At 39.3% G+C, this 20634-nt stretch overlaps 1 protein-coding gene across 4 annotated transcripts in view; it reads left to right on the top strand.

Annotated features, from left to right (window-relative positions):
- The window catches only part of sema3fb (sema domain, immunoglobulin domain (Ig), short basic domain, secreted, (semaphorin) 3Fb), a 58198-nt gene extending 37854 nt beyond the window's left edge, over positions 1-20344 (top strand). For 2 of the 4 annotated variants that reach the window (XM_079596710.1, XM_079596711.1), the window contains 16 exons: positions 282-344; positions 2221-2340; positions 4484-4573; positions 6212-6305; positions 8702-8821; positions 9065-9204; positions 11657-11771; positions 14432-14501; positions 14660-14804; positions 15055-15277; positions 17045-17133; positions 17493-17534; positions 17810-17967; positions 18454-18521; positions 18924-19057; positions 19133-20344. In XM_079596710.1, coding sequence (XP_079452836.1) covers positions 282-344; positions 2221-2340; positions 4484-4573; positions 6212-6305; positions 8702-8821; positions 9065-9204; positions 11657-11771; positions 14432-14501; positions 14660-14804; positions 15055-15277; positions 17045-17133; positions 17493-17534; positions 17810-17967; positions 18454-18521; positions 18924-19057; positions 19133-19552 — 2091 coding nt within the window. In that variant the 3' untranslated portion in view covers positions 19553-20344. The remainder of the gene's footprint in view (positions 1-281; positions 345-2220; positions 2341-4483; positions 4574-6211; positions 6306-8701; positions 8822-9064; positions 9205-11656; positions 11772-14431; positions 14502-14659; positions 14805-15054; positions 15278-17044; positions 17134-17492; positions 17535-17809; positions 17968-18453; positions 18522-18923; positions 19058-19132) is intronic. The other 2 variants (XM_079596712.1, XM_079596713.1) reach the window with 1 other exon arrangement.
- Positions 20345-20634: the final 290 nt, after the last annotated feature.

Raw genomic sequence — 20634 nt, 5'->3', positions numbered from 1 at the left:
CACAAGCCATAACCTAAATCACAACAGGCTCCAAGGGTCATTCCTGTATCACTGTTACTTTTCACTGATTAGCTCACAGTAATGCAGGAAACTGACTATTAAATTCTATAAAACTAAAGCCTGGATATGAGGGAACCCAGGGGCCTTATAAAAATGCAGGGTGAACATTCCCTGGCTAGTTCAGCTCATTATGGTGAAAGGTTGTTGAGTTAAATGGGATTGTTTCTGAGATAGTGTGTCGTTGTTGTGACAAATGGGATTGACCCTTCTCTCTCTTTCAGATACACTGGCCTGTTTCCCCGCAGAGGAAGACGGAGTGTATTTTAAGCGGCAAAGACACAAATGTGAGTACCGTCTTTTTCAAAAGCTTTGCTTCCGCACCGCTTACATACTCTGATCAGGAACGGTGTGAAAACGAAGAATAGTACTCTTGGAACCCATCAAATTACAGGACTGGAACTAAATGTTGTCTAATTTTTATTTTTAAGACCTCCAAGAATTGTTACAGAAAGTGTTATGACAATATTCACAACCAGTTTCTCAGTTTACAGTTGGTCTACATTTGCTCGCAAAATATCTTTGTTTAGACATCTTAACTCAACTCCAGCCAGCTCTCACTTATCAAACTCTATGGCTTTGCATGTGAACTCTGCTTATAGTTTGGGTTTTAGCTGTATATGTCATTACAAATGCACTGCATGTATAAAACCATTTGGTCAGGGTCTACAACCCTCAAGCTCAACAAAAAAAAAAAGCTATATATATGCTGATATAAATGAAGTGAAAGTGAGATGTTCAGGTTTAGGAATAGTGATGAGGTCAAATATATGTGTTACAAACCTCAACCTTCCTGGTCAGACACCACACACAATAGATATTCAGAGAAGGAAAACAGATGCTAGATCCAGCATGAAACGAACTCGAATCTGTCAAATTCCTGGATTTGCGGACATATGGAATTGGGTGTGTGGTTTAGTGGTCTGGTAAAGAAACTGTGAGCTTCACCTGATCATCTGCACATCTGCAGGGAAGGGGGTGTTTGGTTGTGCACTGCTATGGTACGTAGTGTCTGGTATGGTAGTGGGACATTGTGGGTTTTACCACAGCTCATGAATTATTCATAATGTTGAATACACTTGGTGTGAAATGAATTCACATGTAGCTCTCTAGAGGTACTTTTCTGATAGATGATTTGACTCTTTTGAACTTAACATAGGGTTGCTGAAATCACTTCCAGTACTGAGACAAAGAAGTAGTTGGGTTATTCTTTCCTGTGATTTCCTATCGAAACAGGAAGTTATATCAAAAGTTAGATCAAAAGTGACAGTAAAGACATTTAAAACGTAAAAAAAAAAAATAAACAAATAAATGCTGTTTTTCAGAACTTTCTATTCATCTGAGAAATCCTGAAAAAAAGTTCACTGTTTCCACAAAAGTATTAAGCAGCACAACTGTTTTCAACATAATATTCAGAAATGTTTCTTGAGCAGCAAATCAACATATAATGATTTCTAAAGGATCATGTGACATTGCAAACTGGAGTAATGATGCTGAAAATTCAGCTTTGCATCACCAGACTAAATTAAATGATAAAATGTAAAAAAAACTGTTTTAATTGATATAACATTTCACAATATTACTGTTTTTACTGTATTTTTGATCAAATAAATCTTACCGATCACAAACTTTTGAAAGGCAGTGTTCGTCAGGACAAAATAAATGGCGCATCTGCATCATAAGTGTTATGATAAACTATTATTACAAAGTATTCTACAGCTATTTTCTCTTGGGTCAACTACAGTGAGAGTGGGGCAACAGTTTGAAAAGTATTTGTTTGAAATCAGTTAAAATGCTGGCATGTTTATAGCTAGCTATCCGAATACCTGAATGCTATGGTCAAACATTAGCATCTGTGTATGCATACTAGCATTCTATGTTTTTGGCATTGTTACAGTTCTCGTTTTTGGACCAAACTCCTCTGCATACCGCAATCAAAATTGTGGTCCGTTTTCTCAGAAGTTTAGGACTAATTTCAAATGTTTATATCTTCTTAAAGTTTATTTAGCGATAGCATGTAGCGTATAGCATTAACATGAGCTAAAAGCCACAAAACTCACATTGTAAATTCTCTGGCTTTTTAATGTCTGGCCTAATGGGTCTTTTGTTCAGTCTGCCATAGACATGTGTGAAAATAGTTAACGTGATTGTTTCCTCTCTCAGGGCGAGTGTGGTAATTTCATCCGTCTGATCGAGCCATGGAACAGGACGCACTTGTACGTGTGCGGGACGGGCGCCTACAACCCAATATGCACTTATGTCAACAGAGGACGCAAGCCAATGGTAAATAGCTTTTCTGAGAGTGTGGTAATGGGATGAGAGGTGTGTCTTGAACGTAGCGGGTACACCTGGATACCTGTGAGGCACAGGTGTTCTTCACAGATTTCTCCACAAATCTATCCATTACCGACTCTTACAGTCCATCAACTGTGATTTGTCACTCACCGTCCCCCTGTGTGACCTCCTTCCCCCCCGTAAAAACCCTCCAGGTGTTGGCTGGCGTTCACCCTCACAGCTGCCTTCCCCAGCGCACTATAACTCTCTCTCCTGTTTAGTCTTACTCTTTAATTGAGGAGCTTGAGTTTCTTCGCTCAAGCCAGGCATCACTCTGTGGACCCTCTTTTCCTTTTTAGGACCCTTGCTTGTACAGCTAGCACTTTGTCTCTCTAAACACAACACTCGTTCTCTAATGACGGTCCAGGGACGTTTAAAGTATAGAATTAATAGGAGTCAGAAGTTGGAATACCATTTATATACGTTTTATTCTTTAACGTGCACACACACTTATAAAATCACACCTACTAATACTATAAAGCGATTTCTTAAAGAAATAGTTCACCTGAAATTTTTTATTATTTTTGCAGCTTTATCTCAAACCTTCACAAAGTTTTATTTCTGACTGATTTAAGTCAGTGTTTATTGATCATTTATGATGAACCATTTAATGAATTCAAAATGTTGAACTTTAGATGGTTATTGTTAGTGGACAGTGAACAGATTTGTTCCTTTCAAGGAAGTCCCTTTTAATGGAAAGTCACTGGTCATATTTGCATCATATCCGGGCAGCTATTCCGGGCATCTAAGACCAAGTCCTATCTATTTGAATGGGGAAATCCTGGAATCTCAAAAACTGCTTTCCGAACTCTCAATTAAATAACATATTTCAAATCAGCAACAAAATCGGACATGAATTGTACCATAAATTGTATATTTCAGTAGTAATATGAGTGCACCATCTTTGTATATCTGAAGTCTTTGATTTAACTCACTGACTCCGAGATTAACAGCTGTAGTCACTAGTTGTATGGAAAATACCTCCATTAGATGTTCTTCAGAAAGTCTCATGGGTTTGGAATTGAGTGCGAGTAAATAATGACATAATTATTCCTATAATTTCCCAGTTTTAATTCTGAAAGCAGTATTATGTAGCGTGTTATGCTATGGGAGCTCCCATTATAGCGTCTCAGGATGGTGCTGGAGGTCTATTTCCCATCATAATAAATTGCCTCAACTTTTCCCACAAATGTTTAACTGGCACACATCCTTTAAATGCCCTCCGTGTGAATGTTGGTACAAGAGCTGAGAGGTGATGTGATATACCCCTTAACACCCTGCTCTTTCTAGACAGGAAACCTGGGTCACAGACTGCGTCCACAAAGTCCTCCAGCCAGGCAAACATCTCCATGTCTGTGCCAATGAGCATGACACACATCATGTCTAACACATACAGACGCACATTAACCCAAAGACATCCAGATGTGGCCAACTGCAGCAGGTCTTTGGCGTGCTAGTCCAGGCTTTGCATTCAGACTGTACCCAAGACAGTATGTTGAAAGAAACACATGTGGCCGCAGCAGACGTGCTGACTCACAATGTTGATTTTTGGGGTTTTCCGAAAGCCAGCTGTGCAACCCATAATGGTCAAACCATTCGACAGCAGCACGCTACGATAACACCCTTGACTTGAACACATGACACCACAATCCCAGTCGGGTTTTGATTTACACTTCAAGATATCTATAGTGCTTAATATCTTTCGCACACTATCTCTCTTCCGCAACTTAGTGCACCGTGTGGACATGATGAAAAACAGTATACAGTAAACCAGGTGCTTCGTTACACTGTTTTAATGGTTTTATAGGGGTTTTAGACACACTATAGCTGGCTGACCAGTCGAGACTGGGGAACCTACTTGAACAACTTAAACCACCTTAGACTGGTTTATACGGTTTAGAGGAGATCACTTCCCAACGCTTAAAAATGCATAGCACACATGATTATTGTCCATATGTATATTATAATGAATATGGTTTCTCTGAGGGTTAAAGGTCAACTCAGTGCCTAGCTTATGGGGGGGTGCAAAAAAGGGGGACCTTACTTGGTAAGTGGGTAACATCATAGATCATGCAACTATGTTGTGTTTTAGACGGCCATGCATCTCCAGATGCCCCAGACCAGAGGAAGAACTAGTCGTGCAGCTGAACCTGAAATCGTGTTTGATGAGACAGGACTACAGGTGGGACACGGATGTGGACGTCTGCTGCTGGCTCCCCTGTTGTCTAAAGATGCATTAACCTGCATGCTCTTTGTTCCTCTGTGTTTTTCCTGTTCCGTCTCATCTGTCTGATGTCTGGAGTTGTTGTTGACTCTGTCATGTCTTTCTAACATGTTTTTTTAAAAGCTTTGTTCTGTGGCGCACATCTTGTTTTTTTGTGCATTAAAAGTCACTTTCTTTTAGTTTTAGTACGTCTTAATGTACTAATGGCTGATCTTTGTTTCATTTCTGTTCTTCTGTAGTGTCTTAGCTTGTTAAATGTTTCTCTCTTTGTAGTTCTACCCACAAACCTAACTTTCCAAGTTAATTTGTAAGATATTTCATAACTCTATTTTTTCTGGACCTCACTATTTCTTTATGATAAACTAATTTACAACCTTTAATGTTCCTACCATCAAAGTGAATGCCACACACACACACACACACACACACACACACACACACACACACACACACACACACACACACACACACACACACACACACACACACACACAGTCAGTTGGTTTAGAGCAAACACAAAGTAGAAGAGGAAATAATAAGCCTACAGAGCTAAACATTACTCAAATACTTCAGCTGTCCTACATTTCACTTCACAAGTAAGAGCGCTTGACCCTCTTGTGACCTGTACATTTACATATACAGTAATACACTTACCGGTACATATTAATAATAACAAAATAGTAAGGGTGGAGAGAAAAACAACATTAGAGAAACAAGTACAAAAAAATTGGCATGAATTGATGGCAAGCACATGCCATCAATGAAATGAGGCATTTAAAAACTTAGAAATGGTTATTAAGGTAATTCTCACAAACGTTTGTTGCTAAATATTTTTAGCTCACTATAATTTCCATTCAATCACCTCTGCCAAACAGAAGAATATAGGGAGTCTGTCGCAAATTTTACATAGCAACTTTTCTAATTTAAGGCACTTAAAAGGCACAGGATCTGCCAGCGCCGTTGTTTCTGCATTGTTGATTTTAATAACGCGTGAAAGGGAATCTGTTAATGCTGGACAGCACTGAATATTTTGACAGCCTTTCCGCTCTCCTTTAAATGAATGTTGATAGATAAGATTAGAAATGTCTTCCACTCCTCCATCTGCATCTTTTAAATGGAAAATCTCGGGTTAGAAAACTAAGGATCTGGCTCATGGCGAGTCTTCTGGGCATGTCAGCACACGCTCGTGGCAATTCCTAAATCGCACATCCAAATACCTGTCAGTCAGTGTTTCTATATCATGCCCGAGGGATGCTGGGATTGGGCCGGTGTCAGTAAGCCATTCCGCCTCGCTCGCGGTGCAGGATTAGACAGGCGTTGCAGGCTACGGACGAGCAGAGAAGTTTGGATAGTGAAACTTTATATCGGCGCATTATATTCAGAGATCCAACTCTGAGATTAGTTCATTTTGCATCATTGCTTCTCTGTTTTACTGTTGTGCATCATAGTCTTTTTCATCACATGCCTAACCCTGTTGCCTAAGTCCATGTCATGTTTTATAGGGATTTGAGGACTGAAGACTACAGTGTGTGTTTTTTTCTGAATTATTGATTGTAAGACAGAGAGATCTAATCTTTGCTTTCATTTCCCTTTCAGGAATACGTGTTCCATTTGGAGCCTGGCAGAGAGGATTCTGGGAAGGGAAAGTGCCCATATGATCCAAAACTGAACAGCGTCTCTGCTTTGATTAGTAAGTCCCTTCAAAATGGTGGAAAATATATTTCCACTTCAGAGAGTTGGACGTGTTGAACGTGCTCCTGCTCCAAAAAACGACATCTTGTATTCTTGTGAACGCTCTTTAAATGACTAATCAGAGCAACTCGCTTTATTCAGAGAGCTACGGCTCAACTGCTGCCCTAAAAAAAAGTTACTAGCTCCTAAGCATTGTTCTTTTTTTCCTGCATTCCATGAAGCGACACAGCATTTTCCTATAAGATGGTGAAAAAAAATGTACTTAATGAAAATTAAATCAAATGGATAAACCATGGGATTATTAGTTATGTGTTTTATTGGAAACGTCCAATCCATGATTTGAGTAACTCTTAATGGAGAACTCAGATGGCAGTGAAAGCTGTTTATTTTGAACCATGCAAATCAATGAAGTGCACGGTGTGTTTTAACAAGCCCTCTAACTATGCTCCTCACTGCGACTCTTCATGCACTAGCAAACTCAACGGTTTATAGATCATTGGTAATGGGTCATTTCAGAATAGTGCTTGAGGGGAAAAAAGCTTTTCACATTTAGATATGTTCCATATTCACAGAGAAACAGGATAATGTTGAGGAAAAGGCGGCTTTGTTTTATTTTGCTCCTTGTAGTTAAATTAGATATGAAACATAGATATAGAGCCGCACTATTAAGTTAAATAAAAGTGAAATCGCAATATGGTTTAGTGCAATTATCATATTACAAATGCTTTTTTTTAAATTCAATAAATGTATGTTCTGCATGTTTACATGTGAGCAGCTCAGGATCCAGTGTTTTTTATAATAACAATATGAATATATATTACTAATAATTTTATAGTCATACTGATAGGCACAATTTTTTTTTACCAAATGGTTTATTTACACGCCAAGTCTTGCCGCGTAAATGCTGCTAGCTAAATAAGCTTGATTTTACTTCTCATTTCAAGGTGGTGTTGCATTCGTTATTTTGCTTTTTTCGTTCTTTTAAAATCTGAAAGTTTTTTTCCTTAAAAATGTGCATAGCTAGCAGCCTGAATATTATCATGTTAGCAACGCATTTGTGTCTGTGTATTTGAATAAAGTATGTTAAAGAATGTTTTCCTTAATCAATATTAGTTTGTTTGTGGAAATCCATAGTATTTTCTGACAAAATAGTTTTGTATATTGGTATATTTTTTCCTCCTGACTAAACGATCTCCAAATTAGCGGGTCATCATCAGCCAAGACCAAACAACAGCACAAAACCCCAATTTAGCAGGACTTACACAGCAGGTAATTCAGCAAAACCCTTGACTAGGAAAACAACTGACTGAACCATCTAATCAGCACAGCTTAGCAAAGCCCACAACTAGCAAAACCACTTAGCTAAGCCAGTAAAACAATTTATCACAGGCTTACACGAGGTACGACCTTAAAAGCCACAAACAAACATGACAAGGAAGCTTTTGCAAACAATTTGGCATGCCAGTCCTTGAAAGAACTCTAGTGCTTTCCTGCCTGGTTGTATTTAACCACCACCTCATATATTAGAGTTGTTTGGTTGAATTTACAAGACGTTCTGACAGGTTGGCACCTAGACTTCCCCTAAGAATCAACAGTTTTGATCTGCCTTTGGAAAAAGCGCCAACGGGCAGAGCAAATAGACCGTTTCAACAAACTCATTCTGCATCCAGCCCGTTTCCTCTACAAACTGAACTCGTATCTCCCGCTGTAAACAGAAGCAAGTGTGGGCAAAAACGGGCAGGCTCTGTGCTCCGGATACCTCAGAGGAATGAATCCCGAGGGCCGCGACAGAGCTCCGCCTGGCTGTGGTTTTGCGGCCCCTCCTTAACAGCCACGGCCTCTGCCAACTACACACTGAGACACCTGCTCAAATGGCCTGCAACTGGGTTCTGCACACTCACACACACCCACACCCACACACACACTCACTTGACCTCCACACTACTTAACAAGGAACAAATTCCTCCAGAGGCAATAATAACCCCTCACATGCTCATGCATAATGACCAGCGCATGTGAAACCCAGTGGGCATCAATCTTGCCAATAATTGTGCATAGTGTAAGTGGGCAGTTGCCATCAAGCCAAGCTTTATATCATTGAACGGTGTCATATTAATATGCGCGTAATTAAAGTTATTATTGATGTATTTTATTTGATAAACAAAAATCATTATTTTGGCTGATTGTCCCTGTAAGTTCACTTGATCAGTTAAATGCTCTTTATCTGTGTCCCGACGGATCTCTGCACAGATGTTGAAAGAACGGTGTTAGACTTTGGGTGTGGCGGACATTTCATCATAGACGGCATAAATCAAGCTCATAAATCAAATGCATCATTCTTGCACATATGCAGATTCTTACATTTGACGTTTTCTCTGTTTCTGTATCTCTTAGATGGAGAACTGTATGCAGGGGTGTATATTGACTTCATGGGAACAGACTCTGCTATTTTCCGAACTTTGGGGAAAAACGCAGTCATGCGTACCGACCAATACAACTCAAGATGGCTGAATGGTAAATATGTAAAATAAGTGGATATGAGTAGTTGTCTGTCTGTCTGTCTGTCTAGAGAAAGTGTTTGTTGATTATTGCTTCCATTTTTTTAATTACCTTTTGCTTTATGCAGGACACCTACATTGTCCTAATGATTCCATGTAGTTTCTCAGTTACTATGAAAAGGCTGATAAATGTTGAATCGTGCAATTTGTAAAATGCCATTGCATGATACATTTTTCTCCCCCTCTCTCTTTTCCTTAGACCCCTCATTTGTCCATGTGCACCTTATCCCTGACAGCAATGAGAAAAACGATGACAAACTCTACTTTTTCTTCCGTGAGAAGTCTTCCGAGATGGGCCAGAGCCCCAAATCACAGTCACGCATCGGCCGAATCTGCCTGGTGAGCTTAAATCCCTGACCTAAAATATGATTTGATGAATACAACCCCAATGTTTGAGACATTCCATACCATTCAGCATTTCTGGAAGAGATTCCAGCTACAGCCGAGAGCGAGTGAGCTGTGGTTTGTGGATACTCGACTGTGGCATTTTTGTTTGCTTGCCGCTGACGTGCCGAAATCCACACATATTTGACCTCCCTGCTTACAATACGTCTCTCTATCCATGTGACCCCTGAACCTGTGACCTTTTGACCTGTCAGGTCAGGCCTTCTGAGTATGACTGAGTTTCTTGAGCGTATTATGGAAAAGATTGCTAATTTACTAGCACCAAAGCGGTTTGTCCCGAGCGTGGAGCTTAACCACAAGTTCTTAATGAAAATGGTGCCAGACCGCAGCTGCAAATTGAGCAGGGCAATGAAAACAAACATCGAGCGGCAGGCTTGGGCCACAGGGGTAAACTCAGGGGTTTGTGGTGCATCTTCATGGGCTTAATGTAAGCTTGTGGGTTTGTTCTTGTTTAGCTGTATTTAGAGGGTTAAATAATGAAAAGTTCCCCATCAAACTTAGCTAAACTGTACAAAACCCACATAAATGGGTCAATTAATTGATTTAAAAAAAATCTGTTAAAGGGTTTGGATTTTTCTTTTTGTTCTGTGGAACCCAAAAGATGTTTTGCAGAATGTCCAGCCTGCTATATGCAATACAATAAAAGTTCTGAAATCATTCTTATATATTGAGTTGCTGCTCAAGAAACATTTTTTTTTTAACAATGTTGAAAATAATTGTGCTGCTTAATATTTTCATGAATTCTATGATATTTTAATTAGAGATATTTCAGAACATTATATATCTTTTGATCTATAGCTTCCTCCTAGCTTAATAAAAGTAGTAATTACATTTCAAAAAATCTTAATGACCCCAAAATTTTAAATGGTAGTCTATACAAAATGTTTTTGTGTCTTTACAAATGGATTTGTGCGTGTGTGTTTTAATATGCATCTGTTCATTGAGTTGTTTCATATGTGGAACCACATGGTGGTGACATTACATGTGTGTTTGTGTGGGTGAGTTTTTGTGTTTATCCGCTTTCTGTTTTGTGTTTACGGGTGTGTTTATATGAGTGCGTGGTCTCTGTCGTGCGGCCCCCCAGGTCTTTGTTTATGAGTCGGGGTCATGTGGTGACCTAGCATGCAAACACACCCCTGCACTCAGGGCTTTATGGATCACACTCCGGAGAACCAGCCATTCTGCATCTCACATCTGAACCCATCTGGTCACCATCCACCCTCTCACAAAGATCTTTAGCTTTTATTAATAACAGTGAGTCATGCGATCAAAGATGAAGGTATTATCATTCATATCATGTATATGATTTGTCGTATACAACTCATTTAGCTGCATCTGTATAGTTTGGATCGTTCACCCTAAAATGAACATTTCTTTCATTATTTACACATCACATTCCAAACCTGTATGACATTTTTTTTTCTGGGAAACACAAAAGGTGGATTTGAATGAACATGAATGAGGACTGGGAAATTCAAGCTACAAAATGACAGTAAAGCATCTTAAAGTTGGTCATATTCTTTGTGCATTATATTCCAATTCTACTAAAGTCATACGAGAGTTTGTGTAAGCAACAGATAAGCCATTACTCGCTGAAAATCTAGCTATAGATCTAGCTGAAGCCATTGACTTCCATGGTATTTTTCTTTTCTACTATAGTTGTTCCAATCCTGTAAGAGTTTTTGTTTTGTTGAACACACACACACACACAAAAAGAAGTTTTGAAGAATGTTGGTAACCAGACAGTTGACGGAGCCATTGACTTCCATAGTAGAAAAAAAAAAATACAATGGAATTTTACATTTTTGCGTGAATTTTCCCTTTAAAATTCTTATGAGAATATTACAATTGATCTTAAGAAATGTATTAACTGAAGATTTTGGTTAAACTTTTCCTGTTCACAGCGGTTAACAGCTAGTTTACAGACTACTTTAATGATGCTTTTATGGTGTTTTTCTGTCCTTTTTGAAAGCACCAATCCACATTTACTGTATTACAATTGTATGGAAAATCTTATTGCATTCCATGGAAGAAAGTAAGTGAAACCAGTTTGGTATGACACAATGAATAAATAATGACAGCATTTTAGTTTTTGGGTGAACTATCCCCTCATATACCTCCCAAACGAAAAGGTTGTGATTTGAAGTCGGATGATAAATCAGGATTCCTCAGCCACCTCTTCCTGAAATTTGGCCAGCCATCAGACCAGATGGGTGTGTTTTGTGAATCAGACGAGACACTATTTGCAATCTTGTCTTCTCACAGCTAACTTTTCCTGGCTGTTTGTTCCTCTCTCTCCCGCTGCGGAGGGGCTTGCAATGAATTAAATGCAGCTATTTCTCCTCTCTTTGATTTCGGCTCAAACCGCGTGTGTGTGTGTTTACAGAACGATGATGGCGGTCACTGCTGCTTGGTCAACAAGTGGAGCACCTTCCTGAAAGCCCGTCTCATCTGCTCAGTCCCAGGAGCTGATGGGATTGAAACGCATTTCGACGATCTCAGTAAGTCTCCATTTCCGTTTCATCTCCAACAGATAAAGTCGTCAGTGGAAAAAGTCCCATCTCGGCTCTTAAAGTGGTTTGTGTTGGCTGCGGGCCAGTCAGGGATCTCTTTAGCAGTGTGTGAATGAGAAAGATCCTCTCCTGGTTAGTCAGGTTTCAGTGGCCCTGTCCAATGTCGCCCACACCCTACTACAAAACCACATGCAAACCCTCCGTCCACCCACTACATCCTGGATCCCCTAACGTGGGCCTCCAGGTCTGCATTTACACCGCGCCAGGTGACGTACCTCACCCCCCCTGCCATATGGCACCAGATTCCTCCCTAGTCCATATGCCGAGATGGATAATGGCTTATTCGGAGCGGTGTTACAGAAACCCACCTTTCTTTCTCCGAACAAAAGGCTCTTTTGAGAAGGCTGAAGGTGTGGGAGATGTGCCATGAGCTGCGGAGAGAGTTCGGATGACGTCCAGAGAGAAGGGCATGCCCTGTGGACGGATCAGGTGGGCCGACAGAAATGCAGGGTCCAATAAGGGTCTCGCTCTCGCACTTATAGCCATTTTCAGACTAATTGGCCCCAGTGATGTTGGGAAACGGCAGGTTATGATCACGCTGGAATTTATAGCCGTTGCTCGTATTAAAAGAGCAGGTCTGGGCTCCCGAACACAGCCGCTCGACACTTATAAACACGTTTGGCTCTTTATTAGTGGGGAGGATGTTTACACAGGCTCGTGGAGAGATGAGGTTTTAGATGTGTGTGTGTTGAAGGAGGGATGTGCAGGCATTTTTTAATAAGGTAGTAAAGCTGTAGTACATTGTGAGTTGTGACAGTCTAATAATGAACAGGATTAAGCTTTTATTAGAGCAGAGAGAGCGCTGTGCTTAAGGACTGTGCCATGTTTATAATCACGTATATTATATGGAAAGCAGAAGATCGCTAATCAGATTTTAAGGGTTGGTAAATATTTGAATGTTTTTAAAAGAAGTCCCTTATGCTCACTAAGAATGCATCTAATATTGTGAAATGTTATTACAATTTAAAATCGCTGTTTCTATTTTTATTTTAGATTTAATAATAATAGTAAATAATAATTTATTCCTATGATGCAAAGCTTAATATTTTTGTGGAAATTGTGATGTTTTTTTAGCATTCTTTAATTAATAGAAAAGAACAGGATTTATTTAAAACAGAAATCTTTTTTAACATTATAAATGTCTTTACTGTCACTTTTGATCAATAAAATGCATCCTTGCTGAATAAAAGTATGAATTTTTCTCATCTTAAGCTTTTGAACTGTAGAGTACCTTCTTAATAAATATATCTGTTTTTATTATTCACAAATCGTCAGTGCACGTTAATCTTTATTGTCATAATTATTCATCATAATTGATCATCTCAGACTCTTAAAGGCCACATGGGCGGGAAAAAATTATGAACCATTAATATAATGGTTTAGTTCAATCAATTCTTGATGCATTACATCAAGTCCCATCCTTTATTATTTTCTATTCCATACTGTTGCACTTTAAAGTTCTTTAAATGAAAATTCCTGCATTTTCTGTTCAGTGTTATTGAGAATCATTGTGTAGATGTTTATATAGATTCTATACAGCTGCTCATGTGACTCTGGCTTTACTTTTAGGAGATTAGGGGAGTTTGAACAGTTGGAAGACGTTAAGGATTTGGAAAATTCGTCCCAGATCTCCAATTGTTTGTTTTAAAAAAATCTGTAAAGAGGTGTCATTTTTAAAAGTATGTGTGTTCATCCCTTTTGAGGATCCTTCGATATATACCATTAACTGCATCTCTGCTGTTGTGAAGGAGGAATGGGGAGTTGCCAAATGTATTGGCATGGGCAAGAGCGAGTCTTTAAAGGTGTTATTAGTTGAAAGCATAAAAAATAAAGGTCTGGAACATGTTGCAGGCTTTACTTGCACTTCAGTGTGTCTGGAACGTGCATTAACAACTATACCACAACTGTCATACTTTTTTCATTTTTCATTTATGTGATCATGAGTTTATAGCTCTCTGACTGAGTCTTATAAGCCTTATCCATGTACACAAGATGCTTCACCTGCACTGTACATGTACACATACATATACATCTACACTCAGATACTGTATAAAGGTTGGCAGGATGTGTGTGTGAAGCAATAGGAACCATATGCTTTCCCCTATACACACACAAACACACACATGCACTCATAAGTGTTTATGCAAGCCGACTCAGCAAGTTTCATCAAAGTGACTGTCTTTCACCTCATTTTTTGTCTGGTTTACTGGAATAAAATTACTCCCAAAAATACTACAATAAGTATAATACGGCTGTGGCTAATAATAATGTTAGAGGTTTCTACACACATTTTAACAGGTTTATGAGGAATATCTTTCTTTGATAGGTTACACACAAATAACACCGTTTCAAAGGTATAAGAATAAGAATATGATTTGTAATAGAGATAAGCCAATCAAGTCTGATTGAAAGAGATGCTGAGAACAAGACCCAAATCTGATGAGTGAAATGCAGTGAGAAACTCTTGAGTCACAGGAAGTTTGTCCCAAGATTCAGTAAATGCGTTTGATTTATGCACTGCAAATATTAGCAAAGAGTGTTCCTCCAGCTTTTTCACTGCGATGCTGTTCTATGTTTGTGTCTTTTAGGGGATGTGTACATACAGCCCACGCAGGACACTAAAAATCCAGTCATCTACGGGGTCTTCTCTGTGTCAGGGTGAGTTTGAATGTGTCAGACCAGGTCTTTCTCCATCTGGGAACTGTAGTAAACACTGGAAGGGCTTGTTTAGCATGGGCAGTTGTCCACTACATTTGCATCTGTTTTTTTCACTTTATATACTTTATAACAAAACGTTGTCATATTTCCCCCCCCAGCTCTGTATTCAAAGGCTCTGCGGTCTGCGTCTACTCCATGGCGGACATTCGGATGGTGTTCAATGGACCTTTTGCCCACAAAGAAGGTCCCAATTATCAGTGGGTGGCCTACACTGGAAAAATCCCCTACCCTCGTCCAGGAACAGTGAGTTTCACCCCCTTATGAATCAGAATAGCAATAATAAGATGGATTATTGTCTCAACGGTGTAGTAATATTAATCTAGACCTGCTGTTGAAGGTTTAAACAACAAGCTCGAACTTCAACAAGCTGAAAGCACAGATTATAAGTGGGTTAAGGTTTTAGACTTAGCCATTTGGTATAGCATAAAGTTAGCTTTAGTGCTGGTGTGTTAGGACAGTATTGGCTAAAATTGATCCTCATCGTTTTTTTCAGTGTCCTGGTGGGACATTTACCCCCAACATGAAGTCCACTAAAGACTACCCCGACGAGGTCATCAACTTCATGAGGAACCATCCCACCATGTACAACACTGTGTATCCGGTGCACAAGCGCCCCCTGGTGGTCAGGACCAACGTGGACTATGAGTTCACCACCATCACTGTGGACCAGGTGACTGCTGCCGACGGCAACTACGAGGTGCTCTTCCTGGGTACAGGTGAGTTTGGAAACTACCCTGATTTTTATATATTTCAAAAAAATGTTTACATGTAAATTTACCATGTTATATGCAAGATAATATGCATACTTAAATGTAAGCAACTTAAAATTAGATGTATTGTAAAGCAGAGCATAGTATATGCTCTATTATTTAATTTTAAAACATTTTTTTTTCAATATTATTTTTTAGTTTGTCTCTTCAATTTCGTTTAGTCTTCATTTTATTTAAAAATTACAAATATTTATAAATAAATTGAATGCCCTTACTGGTATCATTTAAAAATGTGTAAAAGCATTATATTTCTCTCCACTGGGTTATTGTAGTTTAACAAAAAAAATTTTTTTTTTCAATTTGTCTTTTCTTTTTTGTTTTATTTAAAAACTTTTTTTTTTATATTTAAAAATAAAAGTATTGGTATAATTTAAAAATGTTAGGCAGTATTATATTTCTCCACACAATCTAGTGTCATTGCTGTCGAATGGCATTTTCATAATTAATGCAGACATGATTTAAAGGTTTTAAGTTGAATAATATACAATGTCTAAAAAAAACATATCTAATTTATTCCCGGACATTATTTTATTTTACTTTGAGACATGCAAATGTATTTAAGTTTAGTTTCCATTATCCCAGTTATTTTATTTGAGTTATTTTTTGTACATTTGTTTGTTTTCATTTTAATTGTATTTTTTTGTTAACAACATAACTGATAAAGTAGTGTATAAGAGCTTTTTAGGTACAGTAACTATCACCTGGCCTTCCCGCTAAACCTTTATCAAGACACTTTTCTGAAACTGCTGCAGGATAAACTCAAAAAAAGTCATTTTTATTCCTTCTCTACGTACTGTAACTCTACGTTTATCAGATGAGGTGAAAAGCATCTGACTCTACTTAGATGAAAGTCAAACGCAAAAAAAGTTATGTTTCCGTCTTTCTGTTCTTTATATAAGAACTGTGAATGCATCCCCTTAAGGCTGGAGGATCACTGTAAGAGAATCCATCAACCTACACTGATCTGCTAAACTCTTTCTCTTTTAGTTCTCTTCTAACATTAAAGAGATCATTCTTTCTACACGCTCTCGTCATGCTGTAGGTTATCCCTTTATGTCTGCTTTTCTTGCTTTGTGAGTCTGAGAGGCTAATGGGTTTTTAAATCAACTCTGCGTGCCCCATTGCACCTACAAGCACTCACAGGAACGTCTCTAGCTTTCAGCTGCCGTCGCTCGCCTACATTCAAAGCTCAGGTTAGATGCGTTGCTCCGGTTGCTATAAATCTCCAGCGACGTGCGCAGAGGAATGCAACGGGCACGCTTAAATCAAACAAGCGCTTCGGTAGGGCGCAGACGCTGGAAAACCTCAGCGTTCCAGTGGAGATGGAGCCTGACAGGGTACAGCCGAGCTGAAAGATGAGCGTGCCGTGAAAACAAAAGACAAAAGAGGGATTTTAAAAGGAAGGGATGGTAGATGGAACACGTGAAGGGTCTGCATGTTAGATGGGACGGAAAGAGAGAGTAACTCAAGTGTCTCTGGAGTCAGTGAAAGATAATAATCGTGATTTGTATCAGGGCATAAGATGCAAAGACAAAAGGCTTGGGAAAAAAAGGAATAGACAAAGTTGTCTGAGGAATGTCAGCGCTTTGAATGTTTTTGGGTCAAAGACAGACGGCCATGCTTTGTTGTAACATGGAACTGCACTTGGAAAGAGACAGATTCATATGTGGTTGGCTCAGTGACTGATCTGACTGTGTTTCTATTGGCCGACAGACAGAGGGACAGTGCAGAAGGTGATCGTCCTGCCGAGAGATGACCTGCAGACTGAGGAACTCGTGCTGGAGGAAGTGGAGGTCTTTAAGGTGAGCGCTGCGTCCTGGGACTTTCCTGGGATATATACATTTATTGATTTCCTGTGACGGCTTTTTATTTTCTTATCATTATCAACTTTAAAAACAGTTGTGTTGCTTAATATTTTTGTGGGAAAAGAACAGCATTTATTTGAAATAAAAAAATGTTTAACTTTATAAATGTCTTTACTGTCACTTTTGGTCCTTTTAATGCATCTTTGCTGAATAAAAGTATTAATATCTTAGAAAAAAAATATATATATATCGTACTTACACCATATTTTGTTGTGAGTCTACATTACACCTAATAAACAAACTGCCAAAAAGTAAAGGTTAATGTACAATAAAGTTTTCATATCTGTCACTTTCAGGTCCCGACTCCCATCACAACTATGAAGATTTCTTCAAAACGGGTGAGCATTAGCTATACACTAAACCTGATATATATGGTTCACAAACACTGATGTCTTATTAATACTGGATGAATAACCAAACCCATAAAGAAGATAACAATAAACCCATTTAAATTGGACATGCAGCTTGTTCCGATGGCAGCGTTCACACTTATTCAACTGAACCGCACTAACAGAGCAATCGCAGAGTTCACTTTAATCGAACCAACCCATGTTCATCCAGAGGGAGAATACTAATGGAAACAACTACTAAATGACTTCTGACTTTGTTGCAGCAACAACTGTACGTGGCGTCCGCGGTTGGCGTGACTCATCTGGCCCTGCACAGGTGTGACGTGTACGGCGAGGCCTGCGCCGACTGCTGTTTAGCCCGAGACCCTTACTGTGCCTGGGACGGCAAGTCCTGCTCTAGATACTCGGCCTCGCAGAAGAGGTAGAAATGCCAAACACACTTTACATGAATTTCACATCAAAGATCCCATTCCAGTCATGAGCATTCATAAGAATATGATCCTCATTTACAGTCACATTTTCTTGATTTATGGGAACATCTGGGAATGCGTTAGTCATTTTGGCCAATTGCAGGGGAAATCACAGTTTTAAGTTGTCGGTGTGTCCGCATGAACCTCGTTTAGGGACGGGGGAGTGTTATCATTGTGAAACAGGAAAGGATTTGATGAAACTTTGCTTCCTCTTCTGAACTTTACACAAGCATTCATCCTGTCATATCTGTAGCGTGACTGCACACATAGATGGTGCGACATTCTTTGGGTTGGAAAAAAAAACCTAAAAGTGGAATAACTGAATCTGCTAATCAGAGTAGCTGTCCACTAAAATTTTGTATCATAATATATTTTCATACTTGATCAGTTACAGGTGGAAATAAATGTCTTATCTTGCCATATTGGCTTCCTTTCAGACGCAGTCGGCGACAGGATGTCAAATACGGGAATCCCATACGCCAGTGCAGAGGATACAATTCCAACAGTAAGCCCAACTCATGCAGAAATGTATTATGTATAATCATATCAATAAATAGATTTTTTGTTTGTAAATATATCCATCTAATAAACATATTGTATGCGCAACTAATTTATTGGTAAATCATTCACAGCTAATACTTACTGACACGTTTATCAACATCAGTTCATGAATTACGTTTTACTCGCTTTCATTCATTTGTCCAGTTTGTTTATATAATAAAGCGTATATGTAAAATTCAGTCGTGCTTTCTTTATTCAACCCGTATGAGCTGTTAACAGAAAGCATCATTCTGCTCTGGGTTTGTTTTATTCGCATGGCCTCAGTTTGACTGACACGGCTCTCACGTCCTCGCTCTAGCGCTGTGTTGATGTCTATGAGAAATGACGTGTTGTTGTTGTCGTCCAGCCAATAAGAACACTCTAGAGACGGTGCAGTACGGGGTGGAGGGAAGCAGCACGTTTTTGGAATGCCAGGCCAGATCTCCTCACGCCGCCATCAAGTGGCACCTGCACCGAGACAACAGCGACAGGAGGAGAGAGGTGAGGACACACCAGTACATCTCCAATCTGAACTCTATATATGAAGTTCATTGATTGATGAATCCGTTTCTCCAGGTCCGCACCGACGGGCGCGTGTTGAAGACCGATCAAGGCTTGCTTCTACGTTCCCTCCAGTCCTCAGACTCTGGCGTCTACGTCTGCACAGCCACCGAGAAGAACTTCAAGCACACCTTGGTCAAACTTCAGCTGGTGGTCTTGACCAACCAGGCGGTCAACAACATCCTGGTGGAAACGGGCCGCCCCGCGGTCTCTCCGCTCCAGTCCAGCGCCTGGACCCCCAGCGCCGGACAATACAAAGACCTTCTGACCATCCTCAGTCAGCCCGAGATGGGCCTCATAAACCAGTACTGCCAGGACTATTGGCAGTATGGAGACCCGCTGACCGGGGTCATCAAGGCCAAAGACCTCAAAGAGCTGAAGGAACAGAAGAAGCCACGGAATCGCAGACATCACGGGGACGAAGAGGAGACATGAGGGGGTTTTAGGAAACTATAGGAAAGACTATAGGAAAGACTTCTAAAAGAGGAAAACCTGGAGAAAGAAAAAAAAAAAACTTCCATCAAATGAAACCGAACTTTGCAAGAAACAAACGGAATTCCCTTTTAACACGTAAAGATGATATCATACACAGTATTTATTGTAGGTTGTATATAGTACCATTCTGTGGATTTCTTTGTACGTAAATAGAAAAAATGAATGCTCTTTGTGTATAAGTACCTAACGGGCAAATATTATTGTAATATTATTTTTATTGTCACAACTTCAAACGAAATCTCCAGTTTCCATCTTCCGGGCATTGACGACTCGTGTATATTGACATAAACTCATAGACTATGAACTACGCCGAACTGACGGGCGAGGAGCGAGCGACTGGGACTTATCTGGCCCTCGGACTCTTCAACAGAGAGACAGACAGAGGCGGTGACATCATGCTCTTCACCACTAGTCCCACCCCTAAGTGCATTCTGGTCCCTCATTGGTTACAATGATACACCAGCTCATATTGTCTTCCTGATGTCACTCTATATGCACAACTCTTCTGTTTTCATTGCACAAATGAATCGAATTTCATGGCACAATAATTTTTGTTTTGTTTTTGTGAATGGACTCGATCAAGTTTTGACTAAAACAGCTGCTGAGGGCTCTTAGTAAGCTTTTATTGTTTTATATGCCACTTTTGAAAAGACTAAAAGCACAAACCAACTTGCACCGTAATGATGTCATGGCCATATATGTCCAGGTCATATTTCACCATTTAAAATGTTTTTTTTTTTCCTTCATAAAATAAATAAAGCCATTAATTGAAAATATACAAATATTTTTCGCACATTTTATGTGACTGAATTACACTAATTTTATTTAAATTGGCACTTTTTATAAATGCTTCACAATTATATATATATTTTTAATAATGTTATAATTATTTTTCAGGACATCTTACAAATCTGTTACAAATCTAATGTCACAATGCAAAACTCAATGGTACTAAAAACGCAAACACAATTTCATATATTTTAATTTTTAATTTCGGGGTGAAATATGATCTGGACCAGTTT

This window comes from Phoxinus phoxinus (genome assembly GCF_949152265.1).
Source record: "Phoxinus phoxinus genome assembly, chromosome: 22".
NCBI lineage: Eukaryota > Metazoa > Chordata > Actinopteri > Cypriniformes > Leuciscidae > Phoxinus > Phoxinus phoxinus.
The sequence above is the reverse complement of the archived record's forward strand: the minus strand, read 5'-3'. Positions and strand labels throughout refer to the sequence as shown.